The sequence below is a fragment of the Oncorhynchus clarkii genome, unplaced genomic scaffold, assembly GCF_045791955.1.
Source record: "Oncorhynchus clarkii lewisi isolate Uvic-CL-2024 unplaced genomic scaffold, UVic_Ocla_1.0 unplaced_contig_798_pilon_pilon, whole genome shotgun sequence".
Lineage (NCBI taxonomy): Eukaryota > Metazoa > Chordata > Actinopteri > Salmoniformes > Salmonidae > Oncorhynchus > Oncorhynchus clarkii.
In genome coordinates, this window is record NW_027258071.1 from 35865 (window position 1) to 52429 (window position 16565).

A 16565-nucleotide genomic window follows, 5' to 3' on the forward strand; every position below is an offset into this window, starting at 1 on the left:
ATATATATGGTATACTCTCAGAATCAACACAGCTGGGAAAAAGATGCACAGAATCAAAAGAAGAAATCAAATAAGATTTCAGATAATTCAATTGAGACCATAAACACACAGAGTCAGACACGCAGACAGACTCACACAGCACCACACAGCTCCACACGCAGACAGACTCACACAGCGTCAGACACGCAGACAGACTCACACAGCGTCAGACACGCAGACAGACTCACACAGCACCACACAGCTCCACACGCAGACAGACTCACACAGCACCACACAGTCAGACACGCAGACAGACTCACACAGCACCACACAGTCAGACACGCAGACAGACTCACACAGCACCACACAGTCAGACACGCAGACAGACTCACACAGCACCACACAGCTCCACACGCAGACAGACTCACACAGCACCACACAGTCAGACACGCAGACAGACTCACACAGCATCACACAGTCAGACACGCAGACAGACTCACACAGCACCACACAGTCAGACACGCAGACAGACTCACACAGCACCACACAGTCAGACACGCAGACAGACTCACACAGCACCACACAGCTCCACACGCAGACAGACTCACACAGCACCACACAGTCAGACACGCAGACAGACTCACACAGCACCACACAGTCAGACACGCAGACAGACTCACACAGCACCACACAGCTCCACACGCAGACAGACTCACACAGCACCACACAGTCAGACACGCAGACAGACTCACACAGCACCACACAGCTCCACACGCAGACAGACTCACACAGCACCACACAGTCAGACACGCAGACAGACTCACACAGCACCACACAGTCAGACACGCAGACAGACTCACACAGCACCACACAGCTCCACACGCAGACAGACTCACACAGCACCACACAGCTCCACACGCAGACAGACTCACACAGCACCACACAGTCAGACACGCAGACAGACTCACACAGCACCACACAGTCAGACACGCAGACAGACTCACACAGCACCACACAGCTCCACACGCAGACAGACTCACACAGCGTCAGACACGCAGACAGACTCACACAGCGTCAGACACGCAGACAGACTCACACAGCACCACACAGCTCCACACGCAGACAGACTCACACAGCACCACACAGTCAGACACGCAGACAGACTCACACAGCACCACACAGTCAGACACGCAGACAGACTCACACAGCACCACACAGTCAGACACGCAGACAGACTCACACAGCACCACACAGCTCCACACGCAGACAGACTCACACAGCACCACACAGTCAGACACGCAGACAGACTCACACAGCATCACACAGTCAGACACGCAGACAGACTCACACAGCACCACACAGTCAGACACGCAGACAGACTCACACAGCACCACACAGTCAGACACGCAGACAGACTCACACAGCACCACACAGCTCCACACGCAGACAGACTCACACAGCACCACACAGTCAGACACGCAGACAGACTCACACAGCACCACACAGTCAGACACGCAGACAGACTCACACAGCACCACACAGCTCCACACGCAGACAGACTCACACAGCACCACACAGTCAGACACGCAGACAGACTCACACAGCACCACACAGCTCCACACGCAGACAGACTCACACAGCACCACACAGTCAGACACGCAGACAGACTCACACAGCACCACACAGTCAGACACGCAGACAGACTCACACAGCACCACACAGCTCCACACGCAGACAGACTCACACAGCACCACACAGCTCCACACGCAGACAGACTCACACAGCACCACACAGTCAGACACGCAGACAGACTCACACAGCACCACACAGTCAGACACGCAGACAGACTCACACAGCACCACACAGCTCCACACGCAGACAGACTCACACAGCACCACACAGTCAGACACGCAGACAGACTCACACAGCACCACACAGTCAGACACGCAGACAGACTCACACAGCACCACACAGCTCCACACGCAGACAGACACACAGAGCCACACGCAGACAGACTCACACAGCGCCACACACAGACAGACACACAGCGCCACACGCAGACAGACACACAGCGCCACACGCAGACAGACACACAGCGCCACACGCAGACAGACACACAGCGCCACACGCAGACAGACAGACACACAGCGCCACACGCAGACAGACACACAGCGCCACACGCAGACAGACACACAGCGCCACACGCAGACAGACACACAGAGCCACACGCAGACAGACACACAGCGCCACACGCAGACAGACACACAGCGCCACACGCAGACAGACAGACACACAGCGCCACACGCAGACAGACACACAGCGCCACACGCAGACAGACACACAGAGCCACACGCAGACAGACTCACACAGACCCACACGCAGACAGACTCACACAGCGCCACACGCAGACAGACACACAGCGCCACACGCAGACAGACACACAGCGCCACACGCAGACACTCACACAGCGCCACACGCAGACAGACACACAGCGCCACACGCAGACAGACACACAGCGCCACACGCAGACAGACACACAGCGCCACATGCAGACAGACACACAGCGCCACACGCAGACAGACACACAGCGCCACACGCAGACAGACACACAGCGCCACACGCAGACAGACACACAGCGCCACACGCAGACAGACACACAGCGCCACACGCAGACAGACACACAGCGCCACACGCAGACAGACACACAGCGCCACACGCAGACAGACACACAGCGCCACACGCAGACAGACACACAGCGCCACACGCAGACAGACAGGCCAGGCACACAGAGGAAATCAACCCACCACACCGCAGCATACAGGAGAAAGCCTTTCTACTTGATTAAAGAGAAGCAGCTTTTCTCCAGAACGTGATCAGAAAACACAACTGTTTCTTCATCTCATTTTTATTGGCTTTTTCTTTTCCTATGAAAAGCTGCTGTTGAAAACAGCCAAAGTGAAGTGCTTCAGTCCTCATCTTTCTCCAAATCGCATCCCTCCAAAACTACCATCACATGGGTACGGGTGTTCTTATTGGCTCACTGAGAATGTATCTGACCCTTGATTGTAACGCTTGGTGTTCTTCATTGTTTGCTGTGGTTGTTGAATTGAAAGTGTTCAGGGCGTGAGGCATGGTCCCCTGTCCTGACCAGTTATTGTCGTCCTCTATCCACTGGCTACAGTACAGTTTTAATCCAGGTTGATGTTGTTGTTGACAGGCATGGTCCCCTGTCCTGACCAGTTATTGTCGTCCTCTATCCACTGGCTCCAGTACAGTTTTAATCCAGGTTGTTGTTGTTGTTGTTAGGCATGGTCCCCAGAATAGTCCTGTTTTATCCACGTCGTACAGTACGTCCAGTATTGCGTCGCTCCGTGCTCACCTCCTAAAAACGAGGTACAGCCGGGGCGACAGTCTGTTTTTATTTATTTTTAATCTTCTCCAAAATAGATGTCATATATATAATATATACACATCGCACACATCTCTTTATTCATCTGTGATGCCTGTAAGCCCCCCCCCCCCCCCCCTCCCAAAAAATGGAAAAACATTTTGTACTTTTATTACTAAATTGTAACAAAGACAGTTCTTTCGTGTTCTCCTGTTCATCCCTAGAAGGAGGATGAGGCTCAGTGAATACGGACAGCTGGAGGTTGTCTGTCACTGATTGGTGGATAATTCTTGTGGGCAGAAATGGTGGATGGAAAGGGAGCGAATGACAGAATAAACAGAAGGAAAGTAAATGTTATGTGTTTGAGAGTTAATGTCCAAACTGAACTATTGTGGGTCTCGTCTTCACAATATGAACAAATCCACAAACATCTTTTGTGTTCTTTTATTACGAAATAGAGCTACAATATGAACATTGCATTTTCTCCTGGCCTCTTGTCCGTCTGTGGGTCTGTCTGTCTGTCTGTCTGTGGGTCTTCCACTCTGCTACAGTAACATTGTGTTGAGGTATTTTCTGCAGGTCACTGTGTTCTTTGAACACTTCTGTTGGATAATGACAGATCGACCTTGTTCTGTCACTGTCAGAGGGTGTGTCTGTGTGTGTGTGTGTATTATGATGTCATGGTGCTTCGTGACCAATGGGGAGGTCTGAAGAATGAGGCGTAAACAAAAAGGTTCTGAATGTTTTCAAAATGACAACCAACCAAAACAAAGGGACAAGGTCAGGGGAAAAACAGGGAAAAGAAAAAAAAATAAGATTTAAAAAAAAGAGAAACCAGCGTCTGATTGGGCGGCACATCATTCAGTTCAGGGGAAGAAGGACCTGCTCGGAGCCAAAATGGTCGCCGGATTTCCCTCCATTTGGCCTAAAGTCAATTTGGCAGACGGTGGATAGTCGAGGAATAAAAAGCAGGATGCCTGAGCCAGCCACACCGGCATTCGTAGTCTGTAGGTCTGTCCGTCTGTCTGCTGTGAGGAACCAGGGCCAGGGACCAGAACTCTAACCAGGTCTAGGATCCCATGGTGGACTGAGAACGAGGGGAAGGAAGTCTCTCAGAAGGCTTGCTGGGCTGGGTTGTAGTTGAAGGTGGATGGCACGTGGGGTCTCTCCTCTAGCTTCTCGTATTCCAGATGAAACTCCTAGAAAGGGAGGGGAGGAACAAGGGTTTTAGGGACGGTAGTGGATAACGGCAGTGGATAACGGCAGTGGATGACGGTAGTGGATGACGGTAGTGGATGACGGTAGTGGACGACGGTAGTGGACGACGGCAGTGGATAACGGCAGTGGATAACGGCAGTGGATAACGGCAGTGGACGACGGTAGTGGACGACGGTAGTGGACGACGGTAGTGGACGGCGGTAGTGGACGACGGTAGTGGATAAGGGTAGTGGATAAGGGTAGTGGACGACGGTAGTGGACGACGGTAGTGGACGACGGTAGTGGATAACGGTAGTGTTCAGCTGAAGCAGTGGATAACGGTAGTGTTCAGCTGAAGCAGTGGATAACGGTAGTGGACGACGGCAGTGGATAACGGTAGTGGACGACGGTAGTGGATAACGGTAGTGGATAACGGTAGTGGACGACGGTAGTGGATAACGGTAGTGGATAACGGTAGTGGACGACGGTAGTGGATAACGGTAGTGGATAAGGGTAGTGGATAAGGGTAGTGGATAAGGGTAGTGGATGACGGTAGTGGACGACGGTAGTGGACGACGGTAGTGGATAAGGGTAGTGGATAACGGTAGTGGACAACGGTAGTGGATAACAGTAGTGGACGACGGTAGTGGATAACGGTAGTGTTCAGCTGAAGCAGTGGATAACGGTAGTGGATAACGGTAGTGGATAACGGTAGTGGACGACGGCAGTGGATAACGGTAGTGCACGACGGTAGTGGATAACGGTAGTGTTCAGCTGAAGCAGTGGATAACGGTAGCGGATAACGGTAGCGGATAACGGTAGCGGATAACGGTAGCGGATAACGGTAGCGGATAACGGTAGCGGGTAGCGGATAACGGTAGCGGATAACGGTAGTGGATAACGGTAGTGTTCAGCTGAAGCAGTGGATAACGGTAGTGGATAACGGTAGTGTTCAGCTGAAGCAGTGGATAACGGTAGTGGATAACGGTAGCGGATAACGGTAGTGTTCAGCTGAAGCAGTGGATAACGGTAGTGGATAACGGTAGTGTTCAGCTGAAGCAGTGGATAACGGTAGTGTTCAGCTGAAGCAGCATATTAAATACAGAACATCTTGAGGAGAATATTGGACATGATATAACAATACTAGAAGCTTTCTATGGGGGGAATCAGCAGGTTTACAAATCCTCTGGGAGTGAATGATCCCATATGTCAAGGGTCCAAGTTGGAAACACACATGTCCACAACTGCATGACAAAGCACATCTATACCAAACCACATACACTTTTGCAGTTGGAAAAGCTGTTATTGTTAGCTTGCCTTAACACCCCCCACACACACACAAAAACAACAACACTACAACGCATTGGGAAAGTATTCAGACCCTTCCCCTTTTCCACATTATGTTACAGCCTCATTCTAAAATGGATTACATTGTTTTTTCCTCATCAATCTACACACCATGACATCACAATACCCCATAATGACATCACAATACCCCATAATGACATCACAATACCCCATAATGACATCACAATACCCCATAATGACATCACAATACCCCATAATGACATCACAATACCCCATAATGACAAAGCAAAAACAGGTAAAAAAAAATATTCAAATGTATTACAGATAAAAAACTGAAATACCTTATTTACATAAGTATTCAGACTCTTTGCTATGAGACTGGAAATTGAGCTCCAGTGCATCCTGTTTCCATTGATCATCCCCACTATCATCCAGAAGGCGAAGTCAGTACAGGTGCATCAAAGCTGGGACCGAGAGACTGTACCATCACTCATTCATATATCTTTATGTACATATTCTTCATCCCTTTACACTTGTGTGTATAAGGTAGTAGTTGTGGAATTGTTAGGTTAGATTACCTGTTGGTTATTACTGCATTGTCGTCAACTAGAAGCACAAGCATTTTGCTACACTCGCATTAACATCTGCTAACCATGTGTATGTGACAAATACATTTGATTTGATTTGATTTTTGATTAGAGATGCTTCTACCACTTGGACATGGTTTGGAAAGGCACACACCTGTCGATATAAGGTCCCACAGTTGACAGTGCATGTCAGAGAAATAACCAAGCCACGAGGTTGAAGGAATTGTCCTTAGAACTCCGAGACAGGATTGTGTCGAGGCACAGATCTGGGGAAGGGTACCAAAACATTTCTGCAGCATTGAAGGTCCCGAAGGACACAGTGGTTTCTATCATTCTGAAATGGAAGAATTTTAGAACCACCAAGACTCTTCCTAGAGCTGTCAGCCAGGACAAACTGAGCAATCAGGGGAGAAAGGCCATTGGTCAGGGAGTTGACCAAGAACCCGAGAAGAATGGGAGAAAATCCTCAAATACAGGTGTGCCAAACTTACCCATGAAAACTCAAGGCTGTAATCGCTGCCAAAGGCGCTTCAACAAAGTACTGAGTAAAGGGTCTGAATACTTATATAAATCTTATATTTCTGTAAAAAAATATATATTATACATTTGCAAAAATGTCGAATTGTTTTTTAGGGGGTTGAGTGTGTAGAAAAAAACAATTTAAATCAATTTTATAATTTTATATAAGGCTGTAACATAAGAAAATGTGGAGAAAGTCAAGGGGTCTGAATACTTTCTGAATGCACTGTAACTACGGTAACAGTCCTCAAGCCTCTGTCCTTCACCTTGGCTACTTTCCTCCAGTTAAGACAATCAAAGAAGTAGTAGGTGCCTCTCTCATAGGCGTTGGTCTTCAGAGTGGGCTCCATGCCCGGCGCCCGCGTGATCCACACACGCTCCTCCTTGTGGTACCGCCAGTCCCGGTTGAAGCTGAGGTCACAGGTCACAGGTCATACAGGTTAGGGCAGAGCATTGTATACGGTAGTATCAATTGATTATAAGACTTGAAAAACAAACTACATAGAGGTGGCAGAAGGGGACAGACTACATAGAGGTGGCAGACTACATAGAGGGGACAGACTACATAGAGGTGGCAGACTACATAGAGGTGGCAGACTACATAGAGGTGGCAGACTACATAGAGGTGGCAGAAGGGGCCAGACTACATAGAGGTGGCAGAAGGGGACAGACTACATAGAGGTGGCAGAAGGGGACAGACTACATAGAGGTGGCAGAAGGGGACAGACTACATAGAGGTGGCAGAAGGGGCCAGACTACATAGAGGTGCATAGAGGTGGCAGAAGGGGCCAGACTACATAGAGGTGCATAGAGGTGGCAGAAGGGGGCCAGACTACATAGAGGTGGCAGAAGGGGACAGACTACATAGAGGTGGCAGAAGGGGCCTGACTACATAGAGGTGGCAGAAGGGGACAGACTACATAGAGGTGGCAGAAGGGGACAGACTACATAGAGGTGGCAGAAGGGGACAGACTACATAGAGGTGGCAGAAGGGGACAGACTACATAGAGGTGGCAGAAGGGGACAGACTACATAGAGGTGCATAGAGGTGGCAGAAGGGGGCCAGACTACATAGAGGTGGCAGAAGGGGCCTGACTACATAGAGGTAGCAGAAGGGGCCTGACTACATAGAGGTGGCAGAAGGGGCCAGACTACATAGAGGTAGCAGAAGGGGCCTGACTACATAGAGGTAGCAAAAGGGTCCAGACTACATAGAGGTAGCAGAAGGGGCCTGACTACATAGAGGTGGCAGAAGGGGCCAGACTACATAGAGGTGGCAGACTACATAGAGGTAGCAGAAGGGGCCTGACTACATAGAGGTGGCAGAAGGGGCCTGACTACATAGAGGTAGCAGAAGGGGCCTGACTACATAGAGGTAGCAGAAGGGGCCTGACTACATAGAGGTGGCAGAAGGGGACAGACTACATAGAGGTGGCAGACTACATAGAGGGGACAGACTACATAGAGGTGGCAGACTACATAGAGGTGGCAGACTACATAGAGGTGGCAGACTACATAGAGGTGGCAGAAGGGGCCAGACTACATAGAGGTGGCAGAAGGGGACAGACTACATAGAGGTGGCAGAAGGGGACAGACTACATAGAGGTGGCAGAAGGGGACAGACTACATAGAGGTGGCAGAAGGGGACAGACTACATAGAGGTGGCAGAAGGGGACAGACTACATAGAGGTGGCAGAAGGGGCCAGACTACATAGAGGTGCATAGAGGTGGCAGAAGGGGCCAGACTACATAGAGGTGCATAGAGGTGGCAGAAGGGGGCCAGACTACATAGAGGTGGCAGAAGGGGACAGACTACATAGAGGTGGCAGAAGGGGCCTGACTACATAGAGGTGGCAGAAGGGGACAGACTACATAGAGGTGGCAGAATGGGACAGACTACATAGAGGTGGCAGAAGGGGACAGACTACATAGAGGTGGCAGAAGGGGACAGACTACATAGAGGTGGCAGAAGGGGACAGACTACATAGAGGTGCATAGAGGTGGCAGAAGGGGGCCAGACTACATAGAGGTGGCAGAAGGGGCCTGACTACATAGAGGTAGCAGAAGGGGCCTGACTACATAGAGGTGGCAGAAGGGGCCAGACTACATAGAGGTAGCAGAAGGGGCCTGACTACATAGAGGTAGCAAAAGGGTCCAGACTACATAGAGGTAGCAGAAGGGGCCTGACTACATAGAGGTGGCAGAAGGGGCCAGACTACATAGAGGTGGCAGACTACATAGAGGTAGCAGAAGGGGCCTGACTACATAGAGGTGGCAGAAGGGGCCTGACTACATAGAGGTAGCAGAAGGGGCCTGACTACATAGAGGTGGCAGAAGGGGCCTGACTACATAGAGGTAGCAGAAGGGGCCTGACTACATAGAGGTGGCAGAAGGGGCCAGACTACATAGAGGTAGCAGAAGGGGCCTGACTACATAGAGGTAGCAGAAGGGGGCCTGACTACATAGAGGTAGCAAAAGGGTCCAGACTACATAGAGGTAGCAGAAGGGGCCTGACTACATAGAGGTGGCAGAAGGGGCCAGACTACATAGAGGTGGCAGAAGGGGACAGACTACATAGAGGTGGCAGAAGGGGACAGACTACATAGAGGTGGCAGAAGGGGACAGACTACATAGAGGTGGCAGAAGGGGACAGACTACATAGAGGTGGCAGAAGGGGACAGACTACATAGAGGTGGCAGAAGGGGACAGACTACATAGAGGTGGCAGAAGGGGACAGACTACATAGAGGTGGCAGAAGGGGCCAGACTACATAGAGGTGCATAGAGGTGGCAGAAGGGGCCAGACTACATAGAGGTGCATAGAGGTGGCAGAAGGGGGCCAGACTACATAGAGGTGGCAGAAGGGGACAGACTACATAGAGGTGGCAGAAGGGGCCTGACTACATAGAGGTGGCAGAAGGGGAAAGACTACATAGAGATGGCAGAAGGGGACAGACTACATAGAGGTGGCAGAAGGGGACAGACTACATAGAGGTGGCAGAAGGGGACAGACTACATAGAGGTGGCAGAAGGGGACAGACTACATAGAGGTGGCAGAAGGGGCCAGACTACATAGAGGTGCATAGAGGTGGCAGAAGGGGGCCAGACTACATAGAGGTGGCAGAAGGGGCCTGACTACATAGAGGTAGCAGAAGGGGCCTGACTACATAGAGGTGGCAGAAGGGGCCAGACTACATAGAGGTAGCAGAAGGGGCCTGACTACATAGAGGTAGCAGAAGGGGGCCTGATTACATAGAGGTAGCAAAAGGGTCCAGACTACATAGAGGTAGCAGAAGGGGCCTGACTACATAGAGGTGGCAGAAGGGGCCAGACTACATAGAGGTGGCAGACTACATAGAGGTAGCAGAAGGGGCCTGACTACATAGAGGTGGCAGAAGGGGCCTGACTACATAGAGGTAGCAGAAGGGGCCTGACTACATAGAGGTGGCAGAAGGGGCCTGACTACATAGAGGTAGCAGAAGGGGCCTGACTACATAGAGGTGGCAGAAGGGGCCAGACTACATAGAGGTAGCAGAAGGGGCCTGACTACATAGAGGTAGCAGAAGGGGGCCTGACTACATAGAGGTAGCAAAAGGGTCCAGACTACATAGAGGTAGCAGAAGGGGCCTGACAGACTACATAGAGGTAGCAAAAGGGTCCAGACTACATAGAGGTAGCAGAAGGGGCCTGACTACATAGAGGTGGCAGAAGGGGCCAGACTACATAGAGGTAGCAGAAGGGGCCTGACAGACTACATAGAGGTGGCAGAAGGGGCCTGACTACATAGAGGTGCATAGAGGTGGCAGAAGGGGGCCAGACTACATAGAGGTGGCAGAAGGGGCCAGACTACATAGAGGTGGCAGAAGGGGCCAGACTGCATAGAGGTAGCAGAAGGGGCCAGACTACATAGAGGTGGCAGAAGGGGCCAGACTACATAGAGGTGGCAGACTACATAGAGGTAGCAGAAAGGGCCTGACTACATAGAGGTGGCAGAAGGGGCCTGACAGACTACATAGAGGTGGCAGAAGGGGCCTGACTACATAGAGGTGCATAGAGGTGGCAGAAGGGGGCCAGACTACATAGAGGTGGCAGAAGGGGCCAGACTACATAGAGGTGGCAGAAGGGGCCAGACTACATAGAGGTAGCAGAAGGGGCCAGACTACATAGAGGTGCATAGAGGTGGCAGAAGGGGGCCAGACTACATAGAGGTGGCAGACTACATAGAGGTAGCAGAAGGGGCCTGACTACATAGAGGTGGCAGAAGGGGCCAGACTACATAGAGGTAGCAGAAGGGGCCTGACTACAGAGGTATGTTCTGCTTCATGTTCCACGTCAGTACCACTACAACCCAGAGGAGGGCGCTCGATCACAAGAAAAGGTGAGTAAAACAAACACCTCACCAAGCCTGTTACCATAGCAGACACTAGCTAGCCCAGCTGAGGAGCATCCTTCACACAGTGTGGTGTGTCTGTATACGTACAGCTCTACTGCTGCCAGCAGCTGAAGGAGGTCTCCTCCGTTCATGTAGTAAAGATAGAACAGCAGGTCCTCCCCATACCGAGACAGTTTGATTGCAGCAAGCTGCAGAGAGAGGGAGAAAGACAGAGGGGGGGAACGAGAGAGAGGGGGGGAACGAGAGAGAGAGAGGGAAAAGAGAGAGGAAAGAGGAAAGAGAGACAGAGAGAGAGAGAGAGAGAGAGAGAGCAAAGAGAGAGAGAGAGGAAAGAGAGAGAGAGAGAGAGAGAGAGCAAAGAGAGAGAGAGAGCAAAGAGAGAGAGAGAGCAAAGAGAGAGAGTAAAGAGAGAGAGAGTGGAAAGAGAGAGAGAGAGAAAAGAGAGAGAGAGAGGAAAGAGAGAGAGAGAGGAAAGAGAGAGAGAGGAAAGAGAGAGAGAGGAAAGAGAGAGAGGAGAGAGAGAGAGGAGAGAGAGAGAGGAAAGAGAGAGAGAGGAAAGAGAGATGAAAGAGAGGGGGGAAAGAGAGAGAGAGGAAAGAGAGAGAGAGGAAAGAGAGAGAGAGGAAAGAGAGAGAGAGGAAAGAGAGAGAGAGGAAAGAGAGAGGAGAGAGAGAGAGGAGAGAGAGAGAGGAAAGAGAGAGAGAGGAAAGAGAGATGAAAGAGAGGGGGGAAAGAGAGAGAGAGGAAAGAGAGAGAGAGGAAAGAGAGAGAGAGGAAAGAGAGAGAGAGGAAAGAGAGAGGGGAAAGAGAGAGGGGAAAGAGAGAGGGGAAAGAGAGAGGGGAAAGAGAGAGGGGAAAGAGAGAGAGGAGAGAGAGAGAGGAGAGAGAGAGAGGAAAGAGAGAGAGAGGAAAGAGAGATGAAAGAGAGGGGGGAAAGAGAGGGGGGAAAGAGAGAGGGGAAAGAGAGAGGGGAAAGAGAGAGGGGAAAGAGAGAGGGGAAAGAGAGAGGGGAAAGAGAGAGGGGAAAGAGAGAGGGGAAAGAGAGAGGGGAAAGAGAGAGGGGAAAGAGAGAGGGGAAAGAGAGAGGGGAAAGAGAGAGGGGAAAGAGAGAGGGGAAAGAGAGAGGGGAAAGAGAGAGAGGAAAGAGAGAGAGGAAAGAGAGAGAGGAAAGAGAGAGAGAGGGGAAACAGGTTATTGATCTAGTCAGCGACCTGGCACCATCAACAGAAGCTAACCGTGCCATTCTTATTTCAACCATGCTAGATAAAAAGATGATTCAACTCTCACAGTGGACAGAGCAGTTACAACAAGTGTGGCTAGTGCACCCAAACAGAGGGGCCAATAACACAAGGGTCAAAACAACAACGTTACATTGAGCTGGTTAGAAAAAGTACTTTAACCATCCTTAATGAACAACTTAGAAGAAGGTCTGAATCAGAGAGGTGCGGGGGGGCTGCCATAAGGGTGAATGGGGGTGTGTTGTTGCCATGTTGGCCAACAGCAACCCAACCCTGGGTGGGTTTATTCTGTCTCTGAGGTACGTACATACCTTGTCCCTTATGTGAATGTTGGTTAAATACTCAGATGGAACATGGAAGTCTGGAAGGGAAGAGAGAAGTGGTTAGAGAGAACCAGACGGGGAAACTGGCAGAATCTATCCCACCTCCAGAGCACTCTGGCTGGGTAGGATACGTACCGATGTCCTGGGGTCGACACGGTGCTGACGCCCAGGGAGACGCAAACTTGGGGTACAGGTTTCTGAAGGACGAGAAAGTGGTCATGCTGTTACTGACAGATTATTTTGTTGCCATGTTAACAGGCTACAATGGCGTGTCCTTTTCTTCGTTTTTAGATTGTAAAAAAATGACAGAATTGGACATAATAGCAGCCTATTGTCCAGTGAGTGTGTGTTTTTCAGGAGGCTACAGCAGAGATCAGCTGCCTGCTACTACTCTCAGGCTGTCAGGAGGAGACAACATGTAGCAGGAGGACTGATTAGTGAAGGCTGCTCATCTTCTTATGACTGGAGGAGGGAGATGCCAAGAGAGGTGTACAGGTGTGTGAAAGAGCCACTCCTCACCCCGTCCCAGTAACAGCCCGCTCCACTCCCAGTAACAGCCCGTTCCACTCCCAGTAACAGCCCGCTCTACTCCCAGTAACAGCCCGTTCCAATCCCAGTAACAAGCCCGCTCCACTCCCAGTAACAGCCCGCTCTACTCCCAGTAACAGCCCGCTCTACTCCCAGTAACAGCCCGCTCTACTCCCAGTAACAGCCCGCTCTACTCCCAGTAACAGCCCGCTCTACTCCCAGTAACAGCCCGCTCTACTCCCCAGTAACAGCCCGCTCTCTACTCCCCAGTAACAGCCCGCTCTACTCCCAGTAACAGCCCGCTCTACTCCCAGTAACAGCCCGCTCTACTCCCAGTAACAGCCCGCTCTACTCCCAGTAACAGCCCGCTCTACTCCCAGTAACAGCCCGCTCTACTCCCAGTAACAGCCCGCTCTACTCCCAGTAACAGCCCGCTCTACTCCCAGTAACAGCCCGCTCTACTTCCAGTAACAGCCCGCTCTACTCCCAGTAACAGCCCGTTCCAATCCCAGTAACAAGCCCGCTCCACTCCCAGTAACAGCCCGCTCTACTCCCAGTAACAGCCCGCTCTACTCCCAGTAACAGCCCGCTCTACTCCCAGTAACAGCCCGCTCTACTTCCAGTAACAGCCCGCTCTACTCCCAGTAACAGCCCGCTCTACTCCCAGTAACAGCCCGCTCTACTCCCAGTAACAGCCCGCTCTACTCCCAGTAACAGCCCGCTCTACTCCCAGTAACAGCCCGCTCTACTCCCAGTAACAGCCCGCTCTACTCCCAGTAACAGCCCGCTCTACTCCCAGTAACAGCCCGCTCTACTCCCAGTAACAGCCCGCTCTACTCCCAGTAACAGCCCGTTCTACTCCCAGTAACAGCCCGTTCTACTCCCAGTAACAGCCCGTTCTACTCCCAGTAACAGCCAAACTGTCACTATTATCTTCAGAAGGACTGTTATAGTAGAGATCAGCCAAACTGTCACTATTATCTTCAGAAGGACTGTTATAGTAGAGATCTAGAGATCAGCCATCCTCACATCACATTAGACAGACAGCAGCTACTCCTCACAGCACATCAGACAGACAGCAGCTACTCCTCACAGCAGACAGACAGACAGCAGCTACACCACAGAGCACATCAGACAGACAGACAGCAGCTACTCCTCACAGCACATCAGACAGCAGCTACACCACACAGCACAGACACAAACAGCAGCTACACCACACAGCACATCAGACAGCAGCTACACCACAGACAGACAGACAGCAGCTACACCACACAGCACATCAGACAGAGAGACAGCAGCTACTCCTCACAGCACATCAGACAGGAAGCAGCTACACCACACACCAGACAGACAGCAGCTACACCACACAGCACAGACAGACAGCAGCTACACCACACAGCACAGACAGACAGCAGCTACACCACACAGCACAGACAGACAGCAGCTACACCACACAGCACAGACAGACAGCAGCTACACCACACAGCACAGACAGACAGCAGCTACACCACAGACAGACAGCAGCTACACCACAGACAGACAGCAGCTACACCACACAGAACAGACAGACAGCAGCTACACCACAGACAGACAGCAGCTACACCACACAGAACAGACAGACAGCAGCTACACCACAGACAGACAGCAGCTACACCACAGACAGACAGCAGCTACACCACACAGCACATCAGTTTATTATACTGCATCTACTGATGGATAATGAAGCGTCACTCCGTCTGACTCCATAAATTAGAGTCTAACTACGGCTGCAGCCTAAACTGCTCCTGGATCAGTTATTCCCAGGTCCTGTTGAGAGAGTTTCTAAATGTCCTCCATAAATTAGAGTCTAACTACGGCTGCAGCCTAAACTGCTCCTGGATCAGTTATTCCCAGGTCCTGTTGAGAGAGTTTCTAAATGCCCTAGAGACGACCAGACTTACTCTGGCGAGTTGAGGTTGAGTCCTAGTGTTGTCAGGTCACTGCCCAGTGCTAGGTGCACCATGCCAGGGTCCGTCTCCGCTGCCCTGATGAACGTTAACAAGCCAATCATCCCAAACTGGTCTGTTACCATGCCCCCGGGAATGTTCGTCACGCGACCTGGAGGGGAGGAGGAGAGGAGAGACCAATGAGGATGGGACCCGTGTGTGTGTGTGTGTGTGTGTGTGTGTGTGTGTGTGTGTGTGTGTTTGAGTGTGTGTTTGTGTGTGAGACCCCGTCTAACTGGAGTTGAACGTTGACCTTCGTGCCCGGCTGATGGCAAAATGACTAGGTTAAATTTTTCCTGACCATGGAAAAGTCTTAGTTAAAACGTTGTAATGTCACGTGAACAACTACAGTCAAATTCCTTTCTTGTAGCGCTAAACACAACAATGCAGTAATCAATATCAACTCATTACTAGAAAAAAACATCAGAAACAAGGAAATATAAAATACACGAAGTGAGCACCCATACTATATATAGGAAATGTTTAAAAAGTGGCGTGTAGCTCGGCCCCGGTGATGTACTGGGCTGTCCGTACGACCCTCGGCAGCGTCACGTGATCCAGGGCGGTGCAGTCGTCATACCAAGCAGTGATGTACTGGGCTGTCCGTACGACCCTCTGCAGCGTCACGTGATCCAGGGCGGTGTGGTCATGATACCAAGCGATGATGTACTGGGCTGTCCGTACGACCCTCTGCAGCGTCTCGTGATCCAGGGCGGTGCCGTTGTCATACCAAGCGGTGATGTACTGGGCTGTCCGTACAACCCTCGGCAGCGTCACGTGATCCAGGGCGGTGCAGTCGTCATACCAAGCAGTGATGTACTGGGCTGTCCGTACGACCATCTGCAGCGTCACGTGATCCAGGGCGGTGTGGTCATGATACCAAGCGGTGATGTACTGGGCTGTCCGTACGACCCTCTGCAGCGTCTCGTGATCCAGGGCGGTGCCGTTGTCATACCAAGCAGTGATGTACTGGGCTGTCCGTACGACCCTCTGCAGCGTCTCGTGATCCAGGGCGGTGTGGTCGTCATACCAAGCGGTGATGTACTGGGCTGTCCGTACGACCCTCTGCAGCGTCACGTGATCCAGGGCGATCAGCTCCTTGTCTTGTTGACGTTGAGGGA

General features: G+C 51.3%; 1 protein-coding gene across 1 annotated transcript in view; it reads right to left on the bottom strand.

Annotated features, from left to right (window-relative positions):
• Window positions 1-2866: 2866 nt before the first annotated feature.
• LOC139395213 (CCR4-NOT transcription complex subunit 2-like) overlaps window positions 2867-16565 on the bottom strand; it is an 84399-nt gene continuing 70700 nt past the window's right edge. Inside the window, exons 10-15 of the mRNA XM_071142858.1 lie at window positions 15400-15556; window positions 13067-13128; window positions 12920-12969; window positions 11458-11558; window positions 7245-7389; window positions 2867-4566 (exon numbers count right to left, since the gene is read on the bottom strand). Coding sequence (XP_070998959.1) covers window positions 4480-4566; window positions 7245-7389; window positions 11458-11558; window positions 12920-12969; window positions 13067-13128; window positions 15400-15556 — 602 coding nt within the window. The 3' untranslated portion in view covers window positions 2867-4479. The remainder of the gene's footprint in view (window positions 4567-7244; window positions 7390-11457; window positions 11559-12919; window positions 12970-13066; window positions 13129-15399; window positions 15557-16565) is intronic.